This window comes from Cryptotermes secundus, unplaced genomic scaffold (genome assembly GCF_002891405.2).
Source record: "Cryptotermes secundus unplaced genomic scaffold, Csec_1.0 scaffold666, whole genome shotgun sequence".
In the NCBI taxonomy this organism is placed as follows: Eukaryota; Metazoa; Arthropoda; class Insecta; order Blattodea; family Kalotermitidae; genus Cryptotermes; species Cryptotermes secundus.
Genome location: NW_019731229.1, coordinates 126,637 through 141,506, shown reverse-complemented (window position 1 = coordinate 141,506; position 14,870 = coordinate 126,637). Strand labels below are relative to the sequence as shown.

Genomic DNA, 14,870 nt, shown 5'->3' with positions numbered 1-14,870 from the left:
ATATTACCATATTTGAAGTAGCAAAGTAGAGTTGTTTCAAATTTGTCCACATCTAAAACATCAGTACTGTACATATTTTCTGCATACCGCATCAGTGATCCTAAATCTTTTCATTTTATGCTCTGCAGCCATTTTGTTGTAAACCAGATTCAAAACAGTAAAAACAAAGATTATCTCCCAAGAAGTATAGTTTTACAATTATTTGCATTTTATTATTGTATTAATCATTGATGGAAGTTCTTACTTTTGGAAACTCATGTCCTAGCCAGCTGACCCTCATATTCCACCAGTTGAGAAACACTGCTGTATATCAAATAGATAAGCCTCAGCATCATACTTCCTGTAAGTATATAGTGTGTGTTAATATAGACTGGCACCAAGTGAACCTAAGTGGTTAGTGTTTTGCTCTGGGCAGGGAAAGAGCAAGTCCCTAGGTCAGTCCCAGAACTGTGGCAAATCTATACCTCTGATGGTAACAGAACCTTAGTAGCCCAGTTTCTTATTCCCTTTGTTGACTGAACGATCACACACAGATTCATCACTGTGAAATGTAACAGCAGAGACACCATGCAAGCCTCTACAGCAGTCAGCTCAGTGAGACAAGCACAGAAGTACACATACATATGAACTCATTAAGGAATATTTATTAGATTCTTACTTTACAGATTTATTTTTATTTATTGAGTCTTATCTGGCATTTCAAGTCATACAGTTGATATGAACTTAACAAGCATGCTATCACATTTTGGTGGAGCTGGCTTCTAATGCTGATCTATCATTTTAATTCCATCACAGTACCACATTTTCAAGCTTCTATGATTTTCTTCCTAGTAATGGGTTTATTGAGAAGTAGTGGCATAACCATGAACATTTGTTTTTATCAGATAATTTACAATGATATTTGCTTGTTAATTCTCTTCATTCTTCAGATTCTTTTTAAAATTTAAGCAATGACAAACCGCAAGATTACACCAAGTAGCACCCCAACAAATATTATGCTTAATATGATCCACACTACAATGATATTTCCCTTGCAACACTGTATCCTTGTCTGCTTTGTTTCCTTGGGTGGAAGTGGTGACACTGATGGCTTAGGGTCCCTCACTGGTAGAGGTTCTGGAGGTGCAGGATTGTCTGCTGGCAGCACTAGAGGTCTTGGTCTCAGCATGGGTGGTAGGAGCATGGCAGGAGGTGGTGGTGGTGGTGGTGGTGGTGGAGGTGGAGGCAGAGGCAGAGGAGGTAGAGCTAACAGCGAGTACTGTGGTGGTGGTGGAGAGGGAAGTAGTGCTGGAATGGGTACAGCCATGTGGTGCACAGGACATGGTTCCCCATCCCATGTTGAGAGTGTTGACTGCACCGAGTGTAATGTTCCCAGTACTGGCTGAGAACCCGGAATAAGGTCTGGTTGGCTGAAACATTACATAGTTACATGAAATATGATTTATATTGGTTCAGAAATTCATAATGATTTGGGATACAGGTATCTGTGATTCTCAAGAGTGTTCATGTAACTCAATTTTTTTTTTTTTCACAAGTGTTATTGGTTTCCCTGCCTTTGGTTCTCATTGAAAGATGCATAGTTCAGTTAAGTTTAATACCTTTCATTTTAGCCACTTCACTTGTTTTTTAGTCTTAACTGAAAAATTGAAATAAACATATAATTATTATTCCCAAAGAACATCAATACTTACAAAGGTAATGTACCATTGAACTTCATTTGAGAGTCCGTGTCTGGCTCAGCAGTACTGGAACTTGTGGCACTTGTTTCAGTGCTTGGAGACATGGGTCGAGTCTGAGAATGGGACTGAGATTGGTACTGTTGGTTTCTTGCTACTCGTTGCACTATCATCTCTTCCGTATAGGGGTCTGTGCCTGCCATGGCAGGTATGACACCAGTGCCCCTGTCCACACCATGAAAGGAATGCTGATCTGGCACTACAACCAGTTGATACATGTCAGTCAGCCTCTGTTTCAGAGAGTACCAGAAACATGCTCACTTACTCACCATTCAGTTGACACACATTAATAGAAAGAATATTTTTGCCTGTCATCTAAATATATAGAAAAACATAATTTCTTAAGTGGCCAAGAACTTTAAATAGCTGTTCTAACTGCCTGGTTTCAAGTACCCAGTAATCTAAGGCTGTGGGGACATTAACTAAATTGAGTCCAGCTGAACTGATTCAAGCCTGACTCCTTAAGATGCTGCAAGAGCAGGCACATTCACTCTACAGAATTCCTGCATAATAATGGCATACTGCCTAAATCAAACTAAATTAAGTTGAGGTTCTGCAGAATATTGTGAGTCACAATTGATCTGGTTGACTGCCAACTAAATTAGGAATATTGAAATCTTGGTAAATGACAGAATAGCCAGGATTACAACAACCACCACCACATTCAGTAAAACATTAGAATACACTAAACCATCAGTTGTGGGTAAGGATGATTAGAGCACAATAGTGACAACTCACCAAATGTCAAAGATACCAGTTTCATTTTTATGCTGAAAGTTCTCAAATTATCACAGTATCTTGTATGTTTGGTGAAACTTTTCTGTTTGTTCATAGCGCTGAGAGGATTAAGAATATATAGACATTCATGCTTTGTGTTTCAGTGGTAAACTGACTGACTTCATTCAGCCTAGTCCTTCTTGAGAAGCCACCAATTGCTTAGCTACTTAAGAATTTACCAACATTTTATAGAACCTGGAGGTTAATTACCCTATTCAGAAGACCCCACCACAAGTCTCTATTGTGAGCCAGTTCATACCATTACATCCTATGATTTTAAGATCAATTTTAACATTATCCTCTGACCTTCATCTAAGCCTTCTTAATGGTTTCTTTCCTTCTGGCTTTCCCACCAAAACCCTATAGTATTCTTATTCTCTCATATGCATGCCACATGCCCTGCACATCTTGATTAAGAAGTAATCTTTGCTGAACACCAGTTATCCTGACAGCATCTTTCATAGTTTTCATCAGCCCCTCCAGCCAATGCATGTGTAATCACCTTCAAACAGACCATAAATGAAATCAATGTGAGCCCTGCAGTTAACAGACCATCATTAAATAGCCTATGAACTAAGAATGTGTTACAGTTCACTGCTGTGTGCTTTAATGGTAAGTTTCTCAGACAAAATGGTAACTTTAATACAAGAAATAAAGTATTTGTGACCATTGAAAGTGATAAAATCTTTTCAAGTAATCACCAATGTTACTTTGGAGCAATAGAAACTTCTATTGTGAACAGAGATAATTGGCTTCATAGGAGGCTTTTATTGTGGCTGATTTTAATATTGTTGAGTAACAGTGCTGACCTTTGTGGCAATGACAATGGACCTTTGGATTCCCAAGCAATGAATTTCCTAAACTAAATTTCGTGAACTCTCCCATATGAAAGTGTTAGTTGAATTTTGTCACATTTCCCTAAAATATAATAAGTTCATAGTAGGAGAACTTGGTATATTTCTACACATCAGCATTTCCACATTGTACGTAGCAGTCATTTAGTGGTAGACAGTTTTGACAATTGCCCTATCACAGAACTAATCAGATTCCCATGTCTAAATCACTATTGCTTACTCTGCCCTAATCGTTCATTGTAAACATGCTGCTGTTGATAATTTATGTTCCTGTGTTGCCATGCCATGGGCGTTCTAGGATCACCATGATCCAGTGGCCTTGTTCTCGGAGCTCCTGATGGTCTCTCCATTACAGCTCAGAAGATCTGAAAAATAATTTAAGGACACTGCATAAAAATGTTTTAGAATTTGCATTAGTTTCTTCATAATGGACTAATTATCTTTCATTCTACACTTAGGCTTTTGACTAGTGTTTTTCCTGGCCAGCTCTCCACCATCATTCTGAATATATTTGTTACATTCCCAACATGTACCAACATGTAATTTGTTTAACTGAATAAGTAAGCCAGATAGTAGAAGAGGTTTTTCTTGTTATAGCCTTTTTTATTTTCCCCACCAGTTATCTGCACTTTAGATACTGTAATTAACATCGTTTTTCAGTCACATTCAACTGCTTTCGTTATACACAATTAATAAGCTTAGATTTAAATCCAAAAAAGAAACAAAAAGTGAACTTGTAGTATTGTAATAGTAAAATATAGCTGTGAATTACTAAATTAATCAATATATAGCTCACACACAATCAAAGTAAAGGTGAAAAAGTAAAGCTATCCCTGTAAGGGGGCTGTGGAGGCCCATATGGTTATGAGACGTTGAGGTTCCCACATTTTCTAGATAATCAGCTCAAATGGCAGTGAGGTTGTCAGCTTTGTGCACTGGCTTCTCCCCCCTCCCCAAGAAATTCCTGAAACTCATTTCTTTTAGAAGCTGAGTCAACCCCAGGGCCATTGTGTGGCTGGAAGGAATATTTAACTTGAAAAAATCCAGTGACCTCACCAGGAATGGAAACTGCAATGGGGAGTAAAGTTACAGCTCCATCATTCTTGACATCAGCAGTAGATGGCGATGAGGTGTCAGCTTTACTTTAATCCCTGGGAAAGAGCTCCCAATGTCCATTGGATTGAAGGCATTTGGCTATTTTGTTACTTCATTATAGTATAAAGTGTAATGTCTGAAATGTCTCATATAAAATTAAAGGGCAACTTCCTCACCGAACATGAGAAGGTAGCTTCATATTCAAGAGATCCCATGTTCAAATCTTGGCCCAGAGACCAACTATCCTGACCGACATTTTTCATGGCTTTCTTCAGTCCTTCAAAGTAATTCTGGTATTCTATACTTATAATCTCAGCTGGGTACAAGCTGTCCAAAATGAGGATTTGTGTTCTTCACAGTCTCTTGAAGTGGATGCCAGAACCTTTTAACAGGCCATGCATGATTCCTCCCCAGTCCTTTCTACTTCTGTAAACCAATCACCTTCTCCCATCTCACTCAACTGTAATCACATGTGCAGTTGAAGCAATATCTCTAAATAATTTACGAACCATGTGCTTATAGATACCTTCTAATTCAATTATTGTTTATATTTGCTAATTTTTACATTCATCCAATATGATACACATCCACATTTTTTTTTTAGTTTTTTTTTGTTATAAAACACAAAGAAACCCCCACCTAAATTTTCCCAGTGGGATTCCGTTATATCCGTGAAAATAAATGCGAATAATTATTTGCCAAAAGCGAAATTTTAAGTTATACGCGGTCTGCCAAACACGCTGTAGTAGCATACGAAAAATACCGCTACTGTGTAAGAAGTTAAAGACGGATTAGCTTCTGCATATATATTTGTATAACCAGTTCGGTTTCTTTCATTCTGAATATGCAGCAGTGTAAATATTGAGGCCAACTGCCACAGCCGTTAAGTTGGTCCAACCCGAATTAATCAAACGCACTACTTTCTAGGGACGTATCCCTCACGTTGAAAGAAGGTTCACTCTACTGGAGAATTGCTAGTCCATGTACTCCTATGCTCATATATATTACCCAAACTTCCTATAGTCCTGGTGTCACACCATCGCAAACTGTTTCTCCAAAACGGCAAGACGCAAGTAAAAACGTATTCCTCTTTTAGAAAAACTCGGGAACTTAACATTGCTCTTACAAGCATGGGTTCGAGTTCAAATAAATTTCTTTCTGAAATGGGACACTGATGAAAATTACTTTTCATAGTAACTATAGTAATGAAAAATGTTTGGAGGTCACGAAGACAATACGCTTGTGGCTTCACAACCTAGAGATGTTAAGTAAGTAACCAACAAGGGCAGCTATAATTGTTCCAGGGTTACAGTGCAGATGTTTCTGCAGGTTTCTTGCAAAATTTATTCATCCGACTTGTATCAACTATGAGAAAATTTAAAATTTCGTTTACCCTTATATCAAAGTTGTTCTTTGAAGACGAACTCAAACTTTCATTCTTTGGTTATATGTTTCATTGCATTTCTTTGATGGAAAGGTTATGGGAATTTCCAATTCTTCTATAATTCTATTATCGCAAATGAGAGATTTTTTAGCTACACCTTAACGAAATTCTCATAACGTGTATTTCAGTTCAACTACTATACCTGAGTTTTACAAGACTGTAACATCCTTGGATTGCAATGATCTGTTAACGTTGTAAATATTGTCCAGAGTTCTACCACAAGATACCAGTGTGCACAGAAACTGAAAATATATGTGAAGACTTTGGGACATGGAAATCGTTTCTGGATTTGTCAAAATACGTGCTACAATATAATTAAACACTTCTGTTATTCGCGAATGCAACGCCTTAATACCGCATGGTGTGGAAGAGCAGCGTACATCTGGGTGACGTTCCATTAAGTCACAAGTATTGCATTACAGTTTTATTTATGTAAAATTCCAAAAACACTTAAGTCGTTTCAGGGTGAGGATATTTTTTCTAAATAGCCTGCCCCACAAGAACTTCTTTCCGAAAATCACAATCAAGTTTTTGGAAGAACTAACCGGCCTACTTTTCTTTGATACAACATAAACTGCAAAGAAAACACCGCGCGCCTCCAACAGTTCTTCAATTGTTGCGTGTGTATTCGCTGCCGCGGCAACGTTTTTGCCAATCCGTTGCTGGCAACTATAGAGGGATACACACAGAGACACACTGACGGATTGGAGGGATTTATGAAGTACTCCGTTGAGATGGGCTCAGGTGCCATGATACACATATATACTTTCGTAAAGACTGCTTCAGGCATTCAATAATTGATATGGGGAGGGATTCACAGACGCACAGAGAGTATGGTGATCTCATAAGCCTAATTATATTTTTTCAAAACAAGGAAAGTAGGCTAAAATGGTTTTTGAGTAGTTCTCTTTTCAAGGTAAAACCAGATAAAGTCTGAGAACTACAGCGTGTGATTTTAACACGGACTAAGACAGTGTAGCAGTTTTAACATAATTTAATAAATATTTGTAGCATATCAAGACACCTGAAGATGGCCGTTTGGGGCCGAAACATGTAGTGTCAAAGTGTATAATGTTATACTAAAATTAAAATTAAGTAGTGAATAAACAAGTGATGCAATATTAACGGACGATAAATACATGGACGTTAAGTTAAACATGTATGGAATATCGAATTGTGTTTTATTCTTTCCTGCAACTGTTGTTAAACCACAAATATCTGGAGAATTATGCCCGAGGTATGCTCCAAAACGCATATGGGTCTCAATACAATCCGGTCAGCTACAATATGAATATGATGGAATTTGATGGAAACAGATCGGATCGATTACCGGCGATGATAATGGTGGGGACAACGACCATTGGACTTCGGATTCCACAGGACAGGGAATTATAGTTCAAATGGATGTGCATCATCTGTCCGACAAGCTAAAGCAACCACAAAAAGCCAACCCGCCAATCAGAACACCACAGGGAGGATGGGACAGAAACAACAACAACAAAAAAGAGGCAAAAATCTTCGCAGAGCACCTATTCCAAGTATTTCAACCACACCCCACAGAACTCAAACCGGATGAAGAGGAAGAAATACAACAATTCCTAGAACCACCTTATCAGCTGGAATATCCCCTTAAGCCCAAGAAGAAATAAGACAACTTAGTGTTAAATACAGTAACAGACTTAGCAAGCATCCAAACGCACTAGCAATAGACCTCATGGGCCAGCCAATTCGGAACAGCAGACTTAAACGCTTCGCGCTAAATCTGCTGGGAAGATTCCAAGCATTATATTTAGTTTATAAGCTAGATTAAGGCTATAGATGTAAGTTAGATGTAAGTCCTACTCCTGCAAACATAACTAATCTACTAATGAGTAGCCTCCTACATGTCAGTATTATATGATCCTACCTTTTGCTTATTGTAATTTCTTACAGATTGCAAAAAAGAATAGATCAATAAAAAAGAATCTGTCCGAGGAAGTTCTTGTGCCGTACGTTTAGTGGCGATGATTCTCGGCATGACGCAAAAGTTCTGCTTTTTCAGAGCAACTGATGTGCCGAGACAAAGTCCCTTCAATGAAACCCCGATTTCTGAGGCAAAGGTTCTGATATTCTGTCAGTGTTGGTGTAGCCCATGTGTGTCCCAGTTCCCACGACGTAGTCTTTCCACTGTCTACTAACCAAGAGCAACTGTTCTTTCCCCTAGATGAATTAATAAGATAATAAGTGTTCGAATTGCTATTTTCGCAGATGATATTAACAGTGATTCCAGAAATGGTGGAAAGGAAACCATGACGATTATGTGACCTTCCCAGACGTAGCCTCTAAGTGTGTTCACCCGCTTTTTCTTCTTCCTCCATCATGGCCTCAGATGACGTAATGATCGCATCACCTCTTGCATTTCCTCTGTCATCACCCTGTGACTGGGCGTCATAAATTGTTGTTTGGAGGTGGAAAGAAGCTTCATAAACAGAAGTCTGACATTTCCCTCAGGACCATCCGAATGCTATTTTCAGATTTACTCTCGGTATCATCATTTGACGATACGCAGTGTAAATTATTGACGAAGTCAGTAAAAGACACAAATAAATAAAAAAAATCGACATCCTACAGTACTGGTTAATGTCACAAATGGAGGAAGATGTGTAAGATCTAATTTTTTAACAAGACAGAGTCCTACGAGTTTCCTGAGATCATGCCTGGTTGAAACTCTCCGTGATGTACAGACTGAGAGGTACTGAGACCTTATGGAACGATTTTCGTATCGCCAGATACTTTGTAAAGAACAACGTCTAGACCTCCCGTCTCTTACCGACAATGACGAACAAACTCAAGAGGCATTATAGAGAATTCTGCAAAGTTGACAGTTCATACAAGTGTGGCAGGAGGCACAATATCTGATGTCTGAGCTTGTCAAAGCAGTTACTGTGGACATTATTGTTTTCTGGGAAGTGACATCGTATAATGTCTTCTATTCTGAAGATGGAACCAGAACTTTCCCCCAAAACTTTGGTAAAGCCAGACTACATATGGCGTCAGATCCTGAAACATGATAGTCTTCAGGTACAGTACAGATTTGTCATTTGTCCAAGTCAATCTCATAATATTTTATTAACTATGAATAAATCTTGCTGAGCTTAATTTTAAGGCGGTTTTAAAGTGTAGCAACATTTCAAATATATTCTAGGTAATTAAACTAAAATCATATATGTCATTAGTATACATTTTTTATTCAGCCTCGACCTACGAGAAATTCTGCCATTTTCCCTAATAAAAATTAATCTTTGGTTAGTTAGTTACTCTATATAATTTTGTTAGGTCTACTAGCCTAAAATTTGTTTGAAATTAGTATAAGAGAATGGAGAAATAACTAAAATTTTGGATTATTTTAGTACGAAATGTATTTTCCCACCTCCAAGATGGACTTGGAAAACGGAGAATCTGCAATGACCTTGAAGGGAACTTTCAAATCCTTACGTTCTGCTTCGAAGTATGCAACTGAATGTAATATTCAAAGCAGTACGCATAAGAAATGCGAGATCGTTTGGGGAATATAGGAATGGGTAAAAGATAAAGTTGTCCCTCTGCATAACTAATTAAGTACTACGCCATGAAGACGTGTGGGGGAGTGGATTTATAGATCCACATTTTCTTGGCCTCGGCACTAGGTGGAAGGGAGTGATGAGCTTCACGCCCCGGCCGCTTTACCCCCTGGAAAGGGCCCCCGGTGCCCACTGTATATGATTTTGTGTGAACCCCAGAGCCTGTCTGGATGACTTGGAGAAGTGAAAATTCTTGACCCTACCGGGACTCGAACTCCGACCTCTCAGTCGTCAGCCCGTAGCCAGTCGCTTTACCGACTGGGCTAGAGGATAATATTGTAATGAGTCTTAATGAAATAAGATGTGAGGGGATGGACTCGATTAACCTCACTGGGAATGATTTCCAGTGGATGGTGTTCGTGAACTTGGGAACGAACCTTGGAAATCCACAAACGGAAAATGCCAATAGCTCAGACTGTAGCACAGCGTCGAATCGTATGATGATTAGTGAAAAATTAATTGGATATGATGTGAAATAAAGCCGTCACATCATAGTTTGAGGTACCACCCCGACATTTGCCTCAAGGGTCTGGGGAAAACTACGGAAAACCGCAGTCAGAATAGCCAGTCGCAGGGCTGGAACCTAAACCGGCGGCCTTCGGAATACGTAGCAGGACTCAGGAGTAACTCTGCTCCACGTTGTTAGCAAAGTTATTAAGCCTTAATATATTACACACGTAATGCTTTACTACTTCAAAGCTGCCCAGCTTTTGTTCAACCTGGTTCTTAGTCTGGGCTGCGTAACTGGATTCCGTGACCCCATCGGTCGTTCACCTGTAGAACATCCTTCGCTCGCGCATCGTCATTCATAACTGAAATAGTTCTTTGCGGCGTTCGTTTCATTATAATGAATTACTTTCGATTCTTTAGAAGACGGCTCATTCGAGGACTCGTTAAACTCTGCAGAGTTTCTAATGATTCCNGGTTCTCACGGTCTCTTTGCTTGCAGATTTCTTATATACTTTTTCTTCTACCCTGAAGATGGAGGCGATACGTTCCTCCGAAACGTCGGTTAACACCACATATACACGGTGCAAAATCCCAGAAGACTGCTTTCTTCATGATTCCCATCAACTCGCTCAGGACTGTCATTTCTCTGATTCAATGACGGACATACAGTCAATGTTGAAAGAAGCAGTTTGAGGGTTAAAAGAAATGGTCTTTAATTTATTACTGCATGAGTATTAAACTTATATATTAGGTGGTGCAAAAAATACGACGCTTAAAAATGGTGAAAATGAAGGTCTGCGGATTAACATGGAATTTATGTCAGTTGTATAGTTCACATTTATGCAGGTCTGTGTGTATAAAATATTCATATTTGTTCTAACAATTCTTTACTTACTCACGGAGCTGAGCCGTTCTGGAGGAGCCGCCAATTCTGCAGCTACTCAAGAATTTCCCAGCATTTTATGGAACCCGAAGGTTCATTACCGTGTTCACGAGAGCCCTCCACTGGTCCATATCCTGAGCCAGATCTATCCATTCCATACCATCCCATTCTATCTCTCTAAGATCCATTCTAATATTGTCCACCCACCTACGCCTTGGTCTTCCCTGTGGTCTCTTTCCTTCTGGCTTTCCCACCAATATCCTATACGCATTCCTCATCTCCCCCATTCGTGCTAATGACCTGCCCACTTCATCCTCCTTGACTTGATCATTCTAATTATACTGGGAGAAGAGCACACGTAGTGAAGCTCCTCATTATGCAGTTTTCTCCAACCTCCTGCCACTTCATCTCTCTTCGGTCCAAATATTCTCCTCAACACCCTGTTCTCAAACAATTCTTTACAAAGAAAAATGTTTTTCATTTTGATTGTTAAAAACTGGCATTTTTACACCTTTACGTCTATATTACCAGCTTTTTGAGATTGCCTAATGGCGCTACGGCTTAATTTGTCACATCCAGAGAAAGGCCGCCTAGCTCTTCACATCCAAACCCGTTAGATTGCAGTGTTCGGAATGTACAGTTAGTGCAAATAAACCCACACGCAACCGTTTCAGTCCCTGGGGTCACTGCAACAAAGAGTTTGACCTAGCAGGCTGCTGTAGCGCTAATGTTTTAGATTTGTATTCGAGAGGTCCTGGGTTCGAATATCAACAAGGACATCGACTATCCGAAATGAAATTCTTTGTGTTTTCCACAGTCACTTCCAGAGAAATGTTGGAATAGTACCCTCAATTAAGCCACGACTGGTTCCTTCCAAAATCTTTACATAACCTACATGCTGTCAGCATTGTAGAACAAATCATAGAAAACAAAACAATTAAATTATATGTGGCCTCTCATATAACAATATCACAAAATAACGTTTGATCAGTCATCGGCTAGTAGAAAAGATGGGTTAAAGCATTAACCCGAAACGCGAGGCGGGGGGCTATTCAACATCGAGCCAAATAAAAGAAAATATGATTGAAATGTAATTAATTAAAATACCCATTTTTAATATTCAAAGCGGATTTTTTTGTGCGACGCCACGTAGTCTGGTAGATCGTTATAGGCGTTTCGGAGGAATTTGTTACCTCCATCTCCTCCTTTTTAGGAGAGCAAGTTAGCAAGGTGTGTATGCATAATATGGAAGAATTTGGAACACATGTGCTTAGATGCTTAGATTTCCTCTCAAATGCTGACGACAGCATCCATGTGAACACGCTGCCGACCAGAGCTTTATGGTGTAAGCATTACAGACCTTATACTGATGGAATACATGGACCTATATATCCACTAACCCATACGCCTCCATGACGTAGTGATTAATTAGTTAAACACAGGGATGTTATATCTACTCAGATATTATACAATATTACACTTCTAAAATTTCCCGTAAACCTCTTCCCCAAATTATACCATACTTTCTAAGCTTGTTTTGCTATTTTGTTTCGCAGACATTTCCTTTGATTTTCGGCTTTTGACACCTTAATTCATTATATGCTTTTTCCAGGTAAAGTACTCGCCGTTGCTAAGCAATGATACTTGCATTGTCACTGTAACGTTTGCTTGAATGTGGGCAGTTCCCACATCATTATTGTTCAATTGTAGCGTCGCGCCCTCAAGCAGTGAATGTCTAATAGAGTTTGGCACCAAAGTTATGTGTGCATTTTTCGTTTCTCCAACCTATCGGAATTTTCATCTAACTCTTCTGACCCTAGTAAAGGAGCTGAATGTAGTACTGGGACATTCTCAATTATGCAATTTCCTCCATTCTGCGTTTGCTTATTCTCTCTTAATTCTACATCTGAATACTTTTTGAAGCATTTATGTCGTTCTCTTTCAAAGTCAAGTGCTGTGTTTTACAAACGTCAGGGAAAAGAATATAGGCACAGATATAATTAATGAAATTTGGTATCTGTTCTGTATTCTGTTTTAATAGTTCATATTAGTCTCTACAAGAATTATAATAACAAGAAGTGGTATATTATTTTAAGTTCTTAATAAATTCATATTATTTATAAAAATTAAATTAGTAGAACTGAAACTTGTCCAGGCATTGATGCCGTATAAGTGGAAGTTAGGGCTATATCTCTGGATTTTGAATCAATCTAGCTCCGTGAGTAAATGACTGGATTCCTTAGGCCCCTATCCTCTTACTTTATTGACTGACCTGTCAAGGATCACAATTTGATGACATGTATATTGAAGCCCTTACTACAATCTATGTTGTAGGACCACTTATTTGAGAATTTGTCATCTTGACCAGTTTCATATGCTGCTCTTGCGTAAAACTGACAATCTTTATTGCACGTGAAGCCTATGTGAAATTCTTACAAGTGGAAAAGTAAACTCTTTCGCATTTTACCCGGAAACATATAACTGAGAAAGCAATTACTACTTTAAGTAGCGTGTGAGGATGTAGATTGGATTCGGTTGAGTGAGGGTAGGTTCCAATGATTTGCTCTTGTGAACACGGGAATGAACCTTCCGTGCGAATTTCTTGAGTAGTTGACCTACTACTAGGTTCTCAAGAATTTAGGCTTCTTATTCTTCACTCTGGCAAGTGTTAGGCCTTAGGGCCTGTTATGGTTTTGAATTTTTCAGTTATTGTTATTACTTTGACGTTACAGGTTCTGGAAACACTAGGACATAATAGTTGTTCTGTTGTGCTGAAATGACTCGCATGTGGATAAGCATTCACGATGTAAAGAACAATAAGGCACAATGCAAATAAGGAGCATAGTAAACGCCATAGAATCCGTCAGTCGTAAGAGAGGGAATGTTTGTTTCATACTTGATACTTTCCGAGTTGCAAAGACTACGACGTCGAGCAGCAATTAGGAATTAGAGATATGTAGGATGATTCTACTTTATAACACTCTTTAACGGCGACGAATGAGACAGAAATGTGGTTATTACTGGTCAGCAGCTAAGGATCAGCATTTAAGCGGTCACGGCTTGTAGGCCTATTATTNTTTTTTTTTTTTTTTTTCCCTTTTTTTTTGTGGGGGGGGGGGCTGGAGAGTCGGATTGGTTTACCTCAGTGTCCGCGTCTTCGCGGACCCACAATCACAGAAACAGACGCCAGATTTTACAGTATTATCTGAATCTCATCATTCACGCAGGGCCACTTTGTCTCCATTCTTCAAATTGACGCGAGCCCTCTCTTCTCCAGTTTCGAGTCCATAAATATCCAAGTTTCGTCCAGCACAGTCAGCGTAGGGGCCCATACACGTACGAGTCTGGCTTGCGAGTCCGACTCGGCTCGGGTTCCAATGAGCCACACTCGTCCGTGTGTGGTGAAATTAATCTGAGCCCGGCTCCTCGCCGAGCCGGACTCTCGAGCCAGATTCGTACGTGTATGGGCAGCCTTAAGTCGTAAAAGTCACAGCACTTTACGACAATATCAGTTTCGTCTCCCGCTAAACACTCATGAACGAGGTGGAGTCTCGCAATGGAAGTTATAATGGGAGTACGGATCTTCGTGCTATCCAATTGGAAATGGTCTGGAGGCAAGATGTGCGACCAGACGTTATTCAGTATTCATCCATCCTCACAATTGTAGCTGCGGGGATTTACCGACTCTTTCAGTGGCTTCCATGCTGAAAATACTGGGACGGTAAATGTGGCTGTTTGCTGAGTATTCTATTTTGTCTAATTATATGTCATGTTTGGTCTCGGTGGGGTGTTCAGCTACCGTGGAGCTTTGGTTTTCTATACGAGAGTCTTCGATATTTTTCTTTACCCTAGCCGAGATGTGACGTCCTATCTGACAGATGTACACTCCGCCACACATGCAGAACATGTTGTTAACACCAGATTCTTGTGTCGGGTGTTGCTTTTCTTTGATCATTTTGAGAATAGTCTTCATTTTGCTCAGTTCTTTTTGACTGCTGCAGATGCCCTTTTCTTCGAATCGGTTGGCAGTGT

General features: G+C 39.5%; 1 protein-coding gene across 3 annotated transcripts in view; it reads right to left on the bottom strand.

The window, feature by feature from the left end:
- Positions 1 to 654: 654 nt before the first annotated feature.
- Positions 655 to 14,870, bottom strand: part of LOC111866584 (leucine-rich repeat extensin-like protein 3) — an 18,790-nt gene continuing 4,574 nt past the window's right edge. For 2 of the 3 annotated variants that reach the window (XM_033752331.1, XM_023855669.2), the window contains exons 2-4: positions 3,588 to 3,732; positions 1,692 to 1,935; positions 655 to 1,409 (exon numbers count right to left, since the gene is read on the bottom strand). In XM_033752331.1, the coding sequence (XP_033608222.1) occupies positions 944 to 1,409; positions 1,692 to 1,935; positions 3,588 to 3,717 (840 nt within the window). In that variant the 5' untranslated portion in view covers positions 3,718 to 3,732 and the 3' untranslated portion in view covers positions 655 to 943. Of the gene's footprint in view, positions 1,410 to 1,691; positions 1,967 to 3,587; positions 3,733 to 14,870 lie in introns of those variants that run through there. The other variant, XM_023855670.1, reaches the window with a different exon arrangement.